This window comes from Heterocephalus glaber, unplaced genomic scaffold, assembly GCF_053883595.1.
Source record: "Heterocephalus glaber isolate CG9 unplaced genomic scaffold, H.glaber_assembly_v1.0 deba00001729, whole genome shotgun sequence".
Taxonomy (NCBI): domain Eukaryota; kingdom Metazoa; phylum Chordata; class Mammalia; order Rodentia; family Bathyergidae; genus Heterocephalus; species Heterocephalus glaber.
Window position 1 is genome coordinate 15,649,413 of NW_028258440.1, and position 17,389 is coordinate 15,666,801.

General features: G+C 42.2%; 1 protein-coding gene across 2 annotated transcripts in view; it reads left to right on the top strand.

Moving 5' to 3' along the window:
- Positions 1–9,330: 9,330 nt before the first annotated feature.
- Tmem255a (transmembrane protein 255A) overlaps positions 9,331–17,389 on the top strand; it is a 79,262-nt gene continuing 71,203 nt past the window's right edge. The window contains exons 1-2 of one of the 2 annotated variants that reach the window (XM_004874595.3): positions 9,331–9,580; positions 15,978–16,120. In XM_004874595.3, the coding sequence (XP_004874652.1) occupies positions 9,523–9,580; positions 15,978–16,120 (201 nt within the window). In that variant the 5' untranslated portion in view covers positions 9,331–9,522. The remainder of the gene's footprint in view (positions 9,581–15,977; positions 16,121–17,389) is intronic. The other variant, XM_004874596.3, reaches the window with a different exon arrangement.

The window sequence follows — 17,389 nt, forward strand, 5'->3', positions numbered from 1 at the left end:
ATTTTTGGTTTTTTGAGACAGAGTTTCTCTATGTAGTTCAGGCTCACCTTGAACTCAAAGCAATCCTTCCTGCCTCAGCCTCAGAATACGTGCTGGGATTACAGGTCTGTGCCATCACACTTGACTTCACCCTTTAGAGTTTAAAGAGAGTTGTTTCAGCTTTATTTCATTTCTGAAAGGCTACCATTTCCACTTCGTGGTTCCAAGTACTGCTCTTATCCTTAGTCAGATCCCTGTGGCGATTCTGTGGTAATCTCTGGAGGGATTCAGTGGAAATTTTTCAAACTAGGGAAACAAAGACCAGCAAGAAAGTGTGACTAGCTCCTCCATCTATCTCTACCACTGAGAAAACATCTCATGTCAAGGATCCTGGTGAGGCAGGGCCAGCACAGTCTGTTTGCATGAAAAGCACCTAATGTCATTTGAGTGGCGGGACATCAGTCACAGATATCTCTGCTGCACTTCCTATAGGTTATGGAGCATAATATTGACTACAGAATTTCTGCAAGTCAGTATGATAACTTCTGTGCTTCTGAGAGAAACACCGGACATGAAGGATTAATTGGACCAGGAGATTCCTGTCATTGTATGAGGAGAGGCTATTTTTCATTTCATGTGAGCTTTGGGAGCACCTAGGCGGGTAGAGGAGGGAGAGATGCATGTGTGTATGTCTAAGTGTGTTGGGAGGGAGCTGTCAAGGAAGGCCTTAAAGCAGGGGTGGAGGAGAGCACTAAGAGTGATGTGTCTGAGGGGACATAGGGAATGAATAATGCTAGGAGGGGGTTAAAAGAGCTGACAAGGAAGACCCCAGGGGTGGGAGGGAAGCTAACCGTAAAGGTCCTTGGAGTAAGGAAGAACTGACAAACTGACAGTGATAACCCTACACAGAGAAACTATGGAGGGGCTGCTACCGTTGGCTGCATTTCCTTACTAGTTTATCCAGTGTCCCAGTTGGGGGCCCCCTGGGCTGGACTAATAATGTACGTGCCCTACTACCATGCCAACACATCAAACATACCACCATTAGAACAGGATCATTTTCCTCCAGGCAGCTGCTTGCTGCAATCATTCTGCTGATTAAATTTCATTCTGGAAAGTACTGCACAGACATTAATCAGGTGTCACAGCCACTCCATCCTATAGAGCCAAAGCCTCTCTGACCTTTAAAAATACACCAAACAGTTGCTAGAACACATCTCCCCAGAGAGGACAGATCCTCAGGCCAGCTCACAGAAATCCACACTATCCTGCCCCTTCTAGCAGATCTTCCTCTCCCCTGGAGGTGGCAAAGAGCAACAGAGACCATTTTGACATTTGGCCTGAGGGACTCTGGTCAGCCTTCTGTCTCAGTGATACCATCAACCCCTACATGTGTGGATTTGAAGGCCTGGAAATGTTTTCTCATTTCAAAATAGCTTTCGCACAGGCCTGCTTTACTTCCTGACATTTTCATCATAATAAGTACTCTTCTCCCACTGTCATCTCTGCAAATCTGATTTAGGTAAAATAAAATAAAATAAAACTGGTTTATCTGGAAGAAAATATTCATAAATAATAGTGGCACTTTACAATCAGGGCATTTCCTCCTCGTTCTCATCATACTTCCCCATATGTCATCTCATTTCATATTTACATCTACCTTGCACAAAAGATATTACCATAGTCCCCATTTTACAGATGTCAAAATGGAGGCCCAGAGAGATTCATTGGTTTGGTCAGAGGCCTAGGGCTAGAAAACAGTGTTCTGACATCAAACCTGAAGCACTTTCTGCCATGCTAACACAAATGAATGCTGGCAGCTGAGAGTTCTAAAAAGAGAAATGTTTTAATAGGAGAGGGGGAGCAGGCAATGGCTGAGGAGGTCACCTCCAAGCAGACTATCAAAAAAAGGAGCTGCAGGCAGCCAAAGAGCATGTTGGATAATAAGCATCTAGGTAAGAGGAAGCAGATGGGATATGAGGGGACTGAAACATTGGTCTTCACCCATTCAGATGTTAGTATAGGTATTCTCCTTTCCCCAAATACTAGGTGGCAAATAAAGGGCCTACCTTATGTATAGTTATGCCTTCCTGCCAGAAGTGTGGAGAGATGCTAAGTGTAGGTGAAAGAGGGGCCATCACATGCTTGTGCTCCCCTTGGTGATGCGTACCAGCAGCCTCTGGCTGCCCACTCTCTTCATGATCATTCAAGTCCAGGGGATTAATACGAAGATAGAGCATTATAACATTGTATCAATAATGTAAGACAGTGCTCTGTCCTTCAAGCATAATGTAATTTAAAATGCAGTGTGTAGTAGACTGCAACTTAATTGGAAAGGATGACTTGGACCATTTGGGATGCTATAGAACATTTGGCATAGCCATTAAAAACTGTTCTCTAGAGCCCAGGAAACTAATTGCAAATGGTTAGGTAATGCACAGCTGATGGAAAGAAGATTTTTCCTTAAATTGATTCTATGCTACATGTACAGGAATGTTTACCACATCATTGCTTGTAACTATGAAACACTGGAACTAAATTAAATGTCCAATCACAGAGGGGTGGCTAAGTAAATCTGAAATATTCACATGACAGAATGTTATACAGCAGCTAAAAAATGAGGTAAGCCTATATATAGTACATGGAAAATAGGTCCATGAGACAATATTACATTTTTTAAAAGTAAGTTACAGAATAATATTTATAGTTTGGTTCAATTTTTGTTCATGGCCTATGTTTACAACTGTGCATGTGTAGGCATACACTTCATGTATACACAGAGGAAAAGAAGAAAATATATCAAACATTTCACAAGGTTACCTCTAAGTAGTGAAAATGGGGAGGGAAAATTTTCACTTTTAAATTTATGCAACATTTTATAGTTCGAGGTTTATGTGCATATTTTACTTTTTAATTGTGCTTTGTTATAGGCAGCTAGCCTTTATTGAACAACTTCCTGCTCACTATAGCAGATTCTAGTTCCTGCACAGACCTGGGTGATGGGCATGCATTTAGGTGCATTTCACTCTCAATAGAACCTCTTATGGGTCCAGTCACATTTCTTTTAAAGGGTAACATACCTTACACCTTAAAATACAACCTTTCAAAGGAATCCTCTTTAATAAGCACAATTGCTGCTTTCATCTCTCTTGCATTTTGTCCCCCCCCCCCCCAGTTCCTTTTATATTCCTGGACAGGTCAGTTTCCCAGAAAGCTGCTCCTTGCAGGCAATCCATAGAGTAGACAGCCCTCTACTGGTATAATTTTAGGGGCATAGACAGAGCCAGATCGGAAAAGTACTTACCCACCTGCTAGCACCAATAAGCCTTTCTCACAAACAAAAAGTACAAATTCCCTTGCGAGAGGTGACACATTTTCTAAAACTTGCATTTAGGCAAGGAATACTGAAAATGGAGTGAGTGTGTGTGTGTGTGTGTGTGTGTGTGTGTAAAGGAGGGGGGGAGGGAGACACAGAGACAGACATTCACCTGTTTATTTACCCTTGTTTTACATGGAATTTTAGGTGTAGGTGCTAATTTTAATAATACACATTCTTTAATATATTTAAAAGACATAGAAAAGTATAAAAGGAAAGCAATCTCCTGTAATTTCACTAAAGATACAGTAAATACTTTTTATTTTCCTTCTAGTCATTTTCTCTGCTTATATACGCAATTTTAAATAAAATTGGAATCAAGCAATACATGTAGTTTTTAGCCTACTTTTTATTCATTATTATTAATATATATTTCCATGTCCCTAAGTATTTGAGAACATGATTTTAATAACTATATAACATATGCATCGTATGACTGTGGTATCGTCTAGTTAATCATTCTCCTAATTTTGGGCATTTTAGGGTTTTTCTCCCAATATTTTTTACTTATAAATAACACTGCCATGGATATCCTTGCACATAAATCTTAGTCCAGATTTCTGTTTCCTTAGTACAGATTCCCAGAAGTAGAATTACTGGATCACAGACTGTAAACATTTTTAAAGGCTCTGTGGACCAGTTTGAACTGGTAGCAAAATCTACTGATTCCCGGAAACTACTAAACACAGAAATCCTCTCCAGTCTAAACCTGAACTAAGCAGTTAGACATACACGCTCCCACCTGTGACAATGCCACATCTAATTAGGTGTTTAATGAATATTTTTTGATGAGGATGAGGGAAAAAGATGTGCAGAGTTCTGTAATTAATTACAGGAAGGAAATAGGACCATTCTAGCTTAACTGAATCCTATTCTACTAACCCCACCAACTGCTATCTCTGGCAGGTAAACCAGGGCATCTTAACTATAGAGATCTCCCAAAAGATCCCCAACCAGTTATTGTGGCCTTAAGGCCACTCCCCTTTATATCCTACAATTTTTCCCGATAAAAGTAGTAATTATGGTGAATTTCTCTATATGGATGCTTTCTTTTAATAAATATGTATAAAATACCTTAATTATGTTCACTCATTGATTAATCTCACTTTAACCTTAAAATTTTGTGATTATTAACTTGTTACATTGTATTGGTCACTTTTCCATCCCTGGGACAAAACACTCAACATTTGCAACTTCAAGGAGGAGAGGTACCAGGTACAAATTCCCAATGATGAATGTGATCATAATGTATACCTGAAATGTACCAATAAACTTAATGAATTTTTTAAAAAGGTCCAACCACCTTCCAAACATATGAGACTTTCGGGGGACATTTTAGATCTAAACATAATAAACATTTATTCTAAAATTCAAAGAAGCATTATCTCGCTTTTTAAATATCATATTGTCCCTAGTATATTCATCACTTCATGTACTTTGCTTGCTGCTGCTGTTTTATGTCTTTAAATTAGGGAAATATTAAATTCTATGGCAAAAAATAATTTGACCTTAAAAAGAAACTACTCCGTTCCTGTAGTAGAAAAAAGGTTGTTTGTTCTTCAGAACTTACCTATCATGAATTTAGTAGAAGTATGTATATCTACATCATTTTGATGTTTTGTTAATGTTTCCTATCAATGTATTTTGAAATTAAAAATCCTTTTATATTCATTTTCATATAATTCTCTGGATGTTTTTCACCACATATTAGTGATCAGAAAGGAGATATGGAGTTTCCATTTCCTGTCTGCAATAGCTAAACAGCTCTCATGATGTAAGTTAGAGGGAGTTTTATTGTATAAGAATGAACTACTGTTTAGTTTGATCAATTGAAGGTGGACTTTGAAGTGGTGTATTAGAAAGCTATTAAATATAAGCTACAGTGCTTAATAAAAACATTTACCATTTTGTTATTTCAAAACTTTACTTTTTAAAAGGAATAGTTAACTCTCAAAATAATAAAAATTTGCAAAAAATGCAATCTAACTTGTAAACTTGTTATCTCTGGGGAGTAGAATTGTGTTTTGGAGGATAATTTGCTGTATCGTGTACTCTGCAGTTGTTCAGTAAGCACCATGCATAACTAAGTGATCATTATAGAAAATTTGAAAGGTAAATATAAGGAAGACTTTGGGGATGTGCAGCAGAGAATAATAATGAACTCAATAATGAAAACATTTAAGCAGCTAGAGGTTTCTAAGGTACTTGTGAACTGTGACACAGCATTGGTTGCTTGTTGGGCCTGCCCTCAGCCTCTGGTTCCTAGATCTGTGGTTCCTGCTGGATGCCTTATGCTCAGCTGAACTCCAATTTGGCTTCTTGACTGGCCTTAACTATTGCTGACTGTAACTAAGTGTGTTTCCAGTACTAAACTATAGCTAAGAGGATGTGGGGGCCCAGATCTTTCACATGCTGGCAGTGGGAATGTGATTTGATACAAAGATTTTGGAGGACATCCTGACAATATATATTAAAAGCCTTAAAAATATTTGGGCTTCAAATGCCCATCAACTGGAGACTGGATAAAGAAAATGTGGTTTTTTAATAAAATGGAGTACTACTCAGCCATAAAAAATGAGAAATTAGAGACATTTATAGCTAAGTGGATGCACATTGAGGTGATACTCTTAAGTGAAATAAATAGGACACACATGTGTAAATACCAAATAGTTTCTCTGGTGTGAGAAACTGAAAGTGTAAATAAGGACTAAATGTATAATAGGTAATGTGAAATAGGAAGAAAAGGGGCAAAGGGGAAAAAAGTGGGAGGGCTAGGGGAAAGGATAAAAGGGAATGGAATTAATATGAGAAAATGGAAAAATAGGAACAAAATCTTTGTAAATAGGAAGGACTGGAGGGGTTGAAGGGAGGGCTGGGCAAGGGTGAAAAATAAGAACCAAGAGAGACTATGTAAAGGTGCAAATTTCCAATGATGAATGTCATTATATTGTATACCTAAAATGTACCAATGATTAGAATGAATAATTGATAATGTAAAATAAGAAGAAAAGGTCCAAAGGGGTAGGGGTAGTGGGAGGGGCAGGGGAAAGGAAAGAAGGGAAAGGCAAAATGATGAGAAATGGAAAAAGTGGAAATAAAGTCTTTGTAAATAGGGAAGGGTGGAGGGCGTGAAGGGAGGGCTAGGAATGGGGAAAAAATAAGAACCAAGATGCATTATGTAAAGGTACAATTCCCAATGAGAAATGTAATTATGTTGTATACCTACAATGTACCAATAAAAGAATTTAATACAAAAAAAATATTTGGGCTTGACAATACACATCAGAATAGTGCTAACCTCTAGGAGGGTAACTGGAAAGGGGGCTCAAGGGAGCCATCTGGGATGTTGGACAGTTTCAATATTATGGGTAGCAGTTATCTATACTATCATATATGTATAAATATATGAGATGTATCAGTATGTATATTTTAATATAACCATGTTGATTAAAATTTTAATTAATAATGTGTTTGGAACTTTTGAATCAATAATTCCACTGTATTGTTGTATCCTATGGTTAAAAAAAGATGCAAAGGTTTAGTTCATTGTGTTATTTACAGTGTTGAAAATCTGGAAACCTCTAAGATATCCAGGAAGAGTAGAGTGGTAAGCAAATGATGTTCCATTCACTTAAAAGCCTAATACCAAAGATTTCTTATTGGTATTGGAAAACACAGTGTTTGATAACTAAAGCAGACCACAAAATAGAAAACAGTAAAGATGAGTACCAGTGCTTGGTATCTGGTGCTGTGGTTATTTTCCTGGTACCCAAAGAAAATGGCCAGCTGACAGTGGGCACCAGTCATGCTTCATGGTGAAATAGCACCCTTAATCATAGCTGAAGATTGAGCTGTTTGTGATGCTGGTACTGAATACTAGGCATTGACCTAAGGTGGGCACAACTCTGACCTCAATTAGGGAAATCTGAACTCTTTGAGGTGCTCTATTATTTTGAAGCTCCCCTGTCCTTGGTCAACTAAGCCTGGAAATTGAGAGGTAGGTGGTAGTAACCAGGGCATAGATACAGTTGCTGAGATATGTATACATATGTGTAATTGCGAATAATTGTGTGGTCACCATTTTAAATATGTATGTGTGTGTGTACATGTGTATATACTATATATATTGTAGACATGATTCCTTTAGCCTGTATTCTCAAATTTGGAATCTGGAAGGTACTATGGAAATGTAACTAGTCAAATAGATCATCAAAATAAGGAAGTGACTGAATGTTATGGCTATTCCCAGAGTAACTGTTAGAGACAGAACACCATCTGACATTTTTTCTAGTGGTCTGAAGGCTTCTGGCAAGGGCCCTCATTATTAGTTTGAAGAAGACAGAGAGAAACAGGCTGCAACCCCCTTGTTTTCTAAAGTAAAAAGGCCTCATTCTGCCCAATGTAACCAGCATGGTACACTAACAAGTTTCTATTTTGCTTCGTTTAAGATCTGTAGCTTATTGGTTGCTCTACAGGAGCCAAGCATCTCTAAAGAAGGTGCTAAACATTCTTTTCTAGCCTGTATTAAAACCCCTTTTCCTCAAAGCTACTTTCACAGAAGTGGAGTAATTATGAAGCCCTTCTGAGAAATCAGTGCTGGTTGCAGGAGTTGTTCACATTAAATATAAGATATTTAGAATGGGAAGGGGAAGACATAAGTAAACAGGACTGAAATACAGTCACTGCAAAAGTATAAATATGGGATTTCTCTCTGCTTTTTGGGGGCTTATGGAGACTGATCCATAAGCCAAGCATACTTAAGACACATACTTCTGCAATAAGGGGCATCTTGCCTTTATCTAGGATATATATCACAGGTTTCTAAACCACATCTGTAGTGTAGGGCTGCTAATAATACACGAAACAGCACTGAACTTGTGCCCCGAGGTGCCCAAATTCTTCACAAAAGGCTTCCTTTTTAACTTTCAGGAGCATCTTTTCTTCCTTTGGAAGGTGGGAAAGGGCAAGGGCCTTTGGTCCCATTTCCTTCCTGGATAAGGAAGCAAAGCTTCACAATCGATTAATGAGGCAGATCTGGAAAGAACCATGTACTCTCCTTCATTTCATTGGTTCTCAGGAGAGTTTTATATTTGACTTGGCTTAGGTTTTGTTGGGGAATTAGGGAGACAAGGAACCACATTCCAGAGCAAGAAGAGTGCTAACCTGTGAGTCCAACAGATCTAGGTTCAAATCTCACCTCTGCTGCTTAATAGCTGCGTGGTACACAGGACATTTTCATCTGAGACTCACTTTCTTCATCTATAAAATGGGGTCATTGATAACTCTTCTTCTTCCATTGCATGGCTGCTATGATGAAAAAATGAGATCCCTGATATAAAAGCACCTTGAACAGAAATGCAAATTGGGATGCTGGTGCAGAGTCATGTTTGCTTCAGCTGAATTTCTGTCCAGTTCTTAGGGGGCTCTTAGTTCTAGAATTCTGAGATCTGATGAATAAGGTTGTGTTCCCGCTCTCCGTTTCTGCATAATTTTATACACTCTGGTCACATCCCTTCTCAGTCTTCATTGTTCTAAAGAGTCTGCATTTGTTTAATCTTATCTTCAAATGGCAGCCTCCCCCCACCATCCTCTTGATTACAGAGTGGCCCTTCTCTGGATCATCTCCAGCTCCATTATGTCATTCTGGAAGCACTAAGACCAGACCTGCACAAGTGTGTGTGTGTGTGTGTTCTTCTCTGTCCCCCTCCCCAACTATAAATCCTACAACAGGATGATTGTCCAAGACCCTCTTTCCAAATTACAGAGAAGGCACTTTGGCCCCAGGCTGAATCTTCCTTCTATTTCTTCTCGCAGCCCTGGCCCCAAGGGGCTAAAACGGCTCCCAGTCTGGCTTAGGAGGCTGGGAGGTGGATAACTAGGATGGGGAGGCCGAGGGAGGGGGGTCTTGCGCAAGCGCACGTCCCTGCACGGACCGCCAATGCTGCTGCTGCCTCCAGGAGGAGAGGGAGGGAGGGGGGGAGGGAGGGAGAAGAGGGGAAGGGAGGGGGAGGCGGCACTTGGGCTGCAGCTCTCTACCAGAGGCAGTCTCTCTCAGCTCTCGGAGGGACCGGGAGAGGCTACCGTGGAGTAGGATGGTCTGCGGAGCTCCCTGAGTCAGGGGCGCTTAAAGCAGCTTCGGGGACTGGGGCGACCGGGCAGCTTTCACCATGCATCAGTCCCTGACTCAGCAGCGGTCCAGCGACATGTCCCTGCCCGATTCCATGGGTAAGTCTAACCGCCTTTCCTCCCGGCGGCAGCGGCAAGGACTGAGCGCACTGCCCTCTACACTGCGTGCGCCCCTGCCATCACCAGAGCCAGAGAGCGGGAAGCGGGTCTAGGGGGTCCGCGCGTCCCAACGTCTGGGTGGCGGGCCAGAGCCCTAGGGGAGCGGCCCAGCTGCAGCGCGGGCGACGCGCGCCAAGCTAGCGTCGGAGTATCTCTGTCCCGGAGTGCGGGTGTGTTCGTGTTTGTAGGAGTGTGTCTACAGATTCACAGCCAGTGGTTAATCCCAGCTGTCTGGGGATCAAAACACTTCCCTTCAACCTGCGCCTTCGCTTTCCATTCGACGCTCCCTCTTCGCAAAGTCCTCTTCACTTCTAAGAGCTCGCGACTCAGGATAATTAGAAGAAGCAGGATCCTCCTCCCTTCTCAACTCTCTAGAGCTGCAATGGTGGGGCAGGATGGTTTGCACCTCGCTGATGGGGGGTTTGCGCAACTCTGGGGGATGGGCGGGGGGGGTAAAGGGGGGAGGAGGGTTGGCGGGAGGGGAATTCCTGAGGAATCGCTCAAGACAACCCAGCCCTACCATCTGCAGCGGCAGGATCAACATTCCTTAAATTTGACTCCTATTCCGTTCCAAATGCGCGGAATGTGCGTGAGTGTGAAAAGGAGGGAGGGGGGGACGAGTGAGAGCGCGAGAAAGAATATCGAGCGCGAGCCCGCGCATCTCCTGAAGTCGCGCTTTTCCTCTCCGAGTGGAGGGGAGGGGGAGGGGCGCCTTTCTACACCTTTCCACAGAAACCCAGGGACTGCTACCCTCGAGAACCAACTTGGCTGCTCCTCGAAGCTGCTTTTCGGTAGTTACAAACAAAAAACAAACTCAGTGCCCCTCAGCTGTTAGGCACCTTCCCAAGCCCTATGGTTTCCTTGGGCGGAGAAATTAATTTGGAGCCCAGGAGAGCGGGAGGGGATGGTCAAACCATGATTCCACCGAATCTTAAAATTCACCGCTCATGTACTTCAACCAAATCGAATTCTCTCTTTCCAACATATTTTACATTCTGCAACATCCCTCCGACCCGAATTCCTGCCGCCCAGTCTGCTCAGGTCGTCTACGATGAATTTGCGGGAACGTCTCGAGGGGAAGGGGCGACAAAATTGAATCTCCTATATGAGCTCCCTATTGCTTGCTAAAGACTCAGTGTCAACAAAATTCATTCACGGAAGGGGGCCCAGAAAGCATTATCTCCTGGAGGGTGGAAAGATCCGCCTTCTCAATGGTTTTGCATATTCAGCATAAGAATTTACTTTTTATTTTTAAGGACGTAGTTATTTGCAACAGGGTTCAAAGAGGTCAAGAACTCGGTCTGAATCCAGAGCCCAGCGGTACTAGATTTCCTTTCTCTCACGCGCGCGCGAGCGAGCGCGCGCGCAAACACACACACACACACACACACACTCGCACGCACGCACACACACACCAGAATGCACTCCTTACCTTGGCCAGCTGTGGCGCCAGCGTGGCCCTGGCTTCCTGGCGCTAGGCTGTTGGGCGAGAGAGGCTGGGTGGAAGAGTGGGAGGGTTCCGCAGAGACATTCCCGCTGCCTGCCGACAACCACCTGCACACCAAGCGTCCCGGCCTCGGCCCGTCAGACAGCGCAGAGTGGGCAGACAGGTGGCCCAGGACGTTCAGGGTTGCTACTTGACCCTCCGTGGGTTGGGGAAGAGACGGAGAGAGTTCTTTCTTGGACTCCCTGGGGACCCCAGCCAATCTTGCATTTGTCAAAAGATCTGCGCAACAAGCTGAGTGGGCTTCGCCCAGTCTCGGCGCTGGGGTAAAGGAACCATAGATCTCACGCAGACGCTGAACCGGCACGCACCACGCGGTCCGCTTTTTAAAGTCCGCTGACCAATGGCACAAGCAAATTCCCGACTGTAGCGATAATCCTAGGTTTCCTCAGTTTGGACTGGGGAGTCCTCCCCGGAGTTCCCTGGCACTGGTCCCGCACAGTCCAGGCCTGAATCAGCATCTACGTTACGTAGGAACTGCTCCCATTTAGCTCTAGCAACGCCACCTGCCCTTGCTTGCGTGCAGGGGGTCAGTGAGTGGGTGGCTTAGTGTTTCAGCCTCCAAGCACTTTTTTGAGGGGGAGTCTCTTTACAGTCAAGACACCACCGCAGCCAAAACAATAAAATTTAAAACACACACTGCCCCAAGGTGCCGGCACTGTACGTTTGCTAGCTGCCTGGCTGTGAAGGGCTAGTCCAAGACTCATAGCTGAGCAAGCACTGGGCAATTATGAAGATGGCAATTTGACTCCTGCGCCCCTCCATTCCCTCCCAGCAACCCCTCTCTCCATTTTGGCAACACTGCCCCCAGGCGCCAAGGCACCTCTACTACACCAGGGCATTCCTTGCCTCCCAAATAACACATTTGTAGTTCACCTGAAAGCCTCGGATGTCTCCGTTCAAAGTACTGACTAAAAGGATGGTGGTGATGGCTTTCAGTGCTTTTAAGGAAATGTTTGGGAGATTGGCAGTGTTTCCACGAATGCTCAAGATGGGAACTTCCTGGGATCCACCCTGTGTGATAAAGCTGAACCAGGTAAGCAAATCCTAATCGGTTCAAAAGATCGACTCAGAGAATTAGCTGCCAGTCACCAACAACTCGATGTACAGAACAGGATACTGGGCCTTCTGCACACCTATAAATATTACACACCCTACTTACTCTCTTGGGAGGGGATAATCAAGAACATGTACAAAATAAAACACAAGTGAGCAGAGACAACATTCTATCTTCTAAGCAATCCATGTCTTGGTTCCTGCCAGATACATATTCCTGGAACTGGTAGATATCATTATGGGTTGTAGACCAGGCCCACAGTTACAATTGTAGCTGTTACAATTAATATACTAATTGGGTAAAGTGTCTAGGAACTTAAGGACATGAAATAATGAGTGATTCCACTGAGCTTGATTGAGGAAAACTTGGAGATGAATTTTGAGCAGGTTGCAAATGAAGGGAGAGACCCAGATTCAAAGATGGAAAAGAAGTTAGGGTCTCTGATTGAAGGGAAAGACCAGAAGAGGGGGAAACTTGTAGAGACAGCAAATAACTAGATACTTCTGGATCTATGAAGTATCCTGGTCTCCATGATTCTGGGATAGAGGCAGGGCACTGCAGAGTAGGAGGGCTGCAGTAGTTCTGCAGGGAGGCTGCTGGGGCGTGGGGTGCAGGCAGTGCCAGTGAGATTTCAGATTCCCACTGCTGTTGGTTGCAGGCATTTTTGTTTAATGTAGAAATATACTGGGCACCAAGTAGATGAAGTAGTAAGAGGTACTGGGGTTGTGACACTAGATGACCAGAAGGCATTCAGTTCAGGGGGCCCTTGAATGTACTCTATTTTTAAAAAATCAATTCTGTGACCATAGGCAATATTTCTTCACACAATTCCCTCTACAACCTTTTTTAATGAGAAGAGAAACAATTCTGAGGCGTTCCGTGTTTATTCAAAGAGTATTGAGTGGTTCCAAAGTTTTAAAAGTGTGATAGGCACTGTTTACAAGTACCTGCTGTTTTTAACTAGCTCATGATGGCTGTGTTTTGATGTGTTGATTTACTAAACAAAACAGGAATAAGATGGTCATATGTTCACCTGAACATCTAAGGCAAACCCTGAGTTGTATCCTAATTACAAACAACCACCAGGAAAATGTACTAAGCAGCTACAATAACCTGCCTTTTAAGATCCCAGGCTATATCTTCAGAGAACCTACAAGTATATTTTGGTTTAAGTAGATGTGGATTTTATTAAGTCAAATTGACATTGAAGATAAATTGAGGGGTAATTCTTCATTTTGAAAGGATTTACCCAAGAGTTTTAAAAAAATAGTTAATTCCTCAAGTGCAACTTGAAGTCACTTCATTTTAAAAACAGTAATTATGGCCCTTATAGTGTAAAATAAGGGGTGACTATGGAAGTGTGAGGGGACAGAGAATAGAGATTTAACCTAATGATGGGGGAGTTTTCTTAGCAACTTTATCCAAATAAAATCTGATCTGGAGGCAAGGCCCCTGTGGGGTTGTCCGATCTTGGAGTTTCTCAACTGACTGAATTCTCAATTCAGGTTCTAAAGCAGAGGAAAAAAATAGATTTTCGAATGACACCATGTGGTTTGCTGAGTCACGTTTCTGACCTGGCTCTTGTGCTTTTGAGATTTAGAGTGATATTTGCAAAGAAGACCCAAGAGCTGTGAATAAGATTAAAGGTCAGTTGGCGGGGAAGGCAGAGGTGTGGGTTAAGCAAATAGATTAGGAAGACCATGCATACATATACTCTCCTCTAATTTAGTCTCAAAGGTTACATGTTTTCTGTATGAGATACCCTCTTGGTGTATCTGGATGTTCCCTCTTTTGCCAATTTGGGGCATGGGAGGGTTAGAGATCCTGCAAAGGTGACAAAGAAGAAAGGAAGACAAGAATGGAAGGTGGTATTGGTAATTTTATGTCAGACTCCCTCTGTGCAACCTGCCCACATTCTTACTAAGTATGTATTATCAAATAGACTTAGGGGTCCTGGTTTAGAGATTCATTTAGAAATGAAATCAAGAGGAAAGACAACTTACCTGCAGGTAAATGGATGAAATAAATAGTTTACCTAACCCCTGTTCCCTTGCAGGTTCTAGGTAGTCCGAATCACTGGCTTTGCTCATCGAGTTTACCATCAATCAGCTTACCATTTGCATCCCCAATAGCCATCTCATACAATGGACCCTGGTGTCGAAGATGTCTCTGGGCTTTATGTTTTCCCCCACAGAGGCTGGACTCAGGTCTCACTGGAGAGAAGCTTTATTTCCCAATTCTCTTTACCTCACCTCTCAGGGTTAGACTGGTGCTTTGCTATATGCCTAAGATGCTCAAACTACATCTACATTTCTATGTGAAATAGTCTTAGAGTAATGCTGAATTAGAAGTGCCCCTGATGAGTCATGTCCCTTACTTTCTAGGCTGACATCAGGGGAGACCGCCAGCCCCTCCCACCTCCCTTGGAGCCTTGGTCTGGGATCGGATGGGGAAGAGAAGATCATTGGTGGGGCTAACGTGGAGTAGAATTTCTGACACTTTTCTTTCATACAGGAGAGGATATCTGTAGGGTCCTGCAAGGCCAAACATCGCCCTCATCACCACCAGGCCTCCTGGATCTCACCTGTTTTTTCTCTCTTCCTCCCCTTCCTTCCCTCTCCCTTTCCTCGTAGTGGTGCAGTCTGTGTAGCTTCTGTCCCCTACTGATTCCCAAGGCTGCAGCAAGGCCTCCCAGAATGACTGGGTCTAATGAACAGACCCAAGAGATATCTTTAAGCCCAGAAATGACAGTCAAGCCACCTGGGTGGGTGACCTCATCCTAAGGCTCACCACTTCTTCACTCTCCTCACTTTCCATACCTCTCCAGAGAACTGGACTCTCATACCATTCCCCGTTTGATTATCCTGACCACTCCAAGCTCCAGGAGGTAGCTATCCCCTAGTATTTCTTGTTGAAGGGCCCTTCCTGAATGCCAGAGAGATGCTTGCAGAGTGTGGAGTGGTGCTCCATTCCTTTAAAAATATTAAATTGAAAATTGAGCCGAGATACCATTTTTCTATCTGACTTAATAAGCCTATTTTTGAAAAAAATATTGGTTTGTGCTATCATGTCTGATAAGCCCTGAGTAGGAGAATGAGTTTCTCATCATTTGTATTTATGTCACCCTCACTTAAGCCTAAATGTGTGTAAGTTATAATCCTTCCCATCTATCTCCCCCAATACATATCTTTGTGGACTAATGGCCTCCAAACACTTACTTTATTGCACACATTTGTTATGTGATATATCTTGCCAACACACCATTTTAAAGTTTATACATGAGATGCCAAATGTCAGAAATAAATGAAAAAAAAATCCCAGTACCTAGCTTGGTTCTGATATTTACACTGAAAATGAAATTTCCTATCTCTAGATTATAAAAATAATCTACTTAGTTTCACATTGGCTTTAAAATATATTTATTTAATATCTCCACACATACTCTTCCCATTTGTCATATGCCTTATAATTTGGCCTAAAAACACTCTGCTAAGTGGGTATGACACATCTTTTACACAATGCCAAAAGCACAGATTTTTTTTTATGTAACTGGTGAAATTTCTTGTTGTTTATTTTCAAACTGGATATATTTTTATTATAAAAGAGGCACCTATGATTGCAAAAACAGAAGCTCCATGTCTCCCCGTAATTCCCCTCCCTAGAGAGAACCCTAGTTACCAGTAGGTGTAGGAAAGAAAACCCTTCCTAATATTTTTTTAAAGTGTCTTCTTTCCCTAGCTGAAATGAGCAATTTCAGTTTCTCTCTATGCTTTCAGGAGCCTTCAATCGGAGGAAACGAAATTCCATCTACGTCACCGTGACTTTGCTTATTGTGTCCGTGTTAATTCTCACGGTGGGCCTTGCTGCAACCACCAGGACCCAGAATGTGACTGTTGGAGGTTATTACCCAGGAGTTATTGTAAGTATAGAAGGCTTATGTAGGTCTCTGTAGCTTGCTGGCTGCAGAAATTCTGGCTTTACTTTGATGATTTTCAATTCTGTTTGAGTTTGTAGTGTTTGTTCAAATTTCGTCTTCATGATTCTTTATCTATATAGAAAGGGAATCCTGATCCTGTTAAGAAAAGAACTTGAACTGAGACTCACAAGAATCTCAGTGCCATCCCTAATGTGATCTTGAACCTTGGTTTTCTGGTTTAAGAGATGTTCCTAATTAGCAGTGTTAACTTCAGGCTAAGATCCTTTCTTTCTAGTCATCTGCTTTCCTATACACCGTAGAGGTCATCTGACCTTACCTGAAATCCAAGGATCCTGGCAGCTTGGCCTTCTGTAACCAATAGCACTGATCTCCTAAATGCTCCTGTGTTCCTATCAGGAAAATGGTGCAGAAGTTACACTCCTAAAACATGTATATTTATTCATTTATAAAAAATACATGTTCATAAAACTTATACAAAAAACAAAAATTCGATGAAAATGAAATAGTGATTTTTAATATTTCATAAAACTAACCAAAATGTCACAGGGTCCTATGCACTTAGTGTGAAGTTTGTCGTTAAAGATAGTGACTATAAATCCTTATTTCAAATGACCCACTAAATCATTGTGGATACTTTTGGCTGGTTTCTTATTAGATATGATTTGACTGTCATTGGAGTCATTGTTTTGTTGTTGTTCAGGCTCCCAGTGTGCCTGGCAAAAAGTTCACCCTGGGATTTAGAAGTACTGACTCTACCACTTTGCCATTTTCTTGCTGCTCACTTGTGTGTACATTATTAAGGTCATCTTCAATTCGTGATTTTCACAGGAGTCTCTCCAAGCCTCTTGTCCCTTTAGTTGGAACTACTTTAATTAAAACTAGAAAATACAGTCTAGGTAAGACATAAAATGGCCTACCATCAACCTGTGCTGCATGGAACTTTGCCCTCTTCCCAAATGATAGCTCACTTGATTATCTGACATTCACACTAATAGTGGATGCCAGTGATGGTCCATTTATTGAATATTAGTAACACTTAATTTCTTTTTTGAGACAGGGTCTCACTATGCAATTCAGGCTGGCCTTGAACTCACTATATATCCCAGGCTGGCCTCGAACTCATGGCAATCGTCTTGAGTGCTGGGATGACAGATGTGTGCCACCACACCTGGCTTTTCTTATTTTAGATAAACAATGAATAGGAAACAGATGTTCTAATGGTTTCTTGCCATATTCCAGTTGTTCATTTTA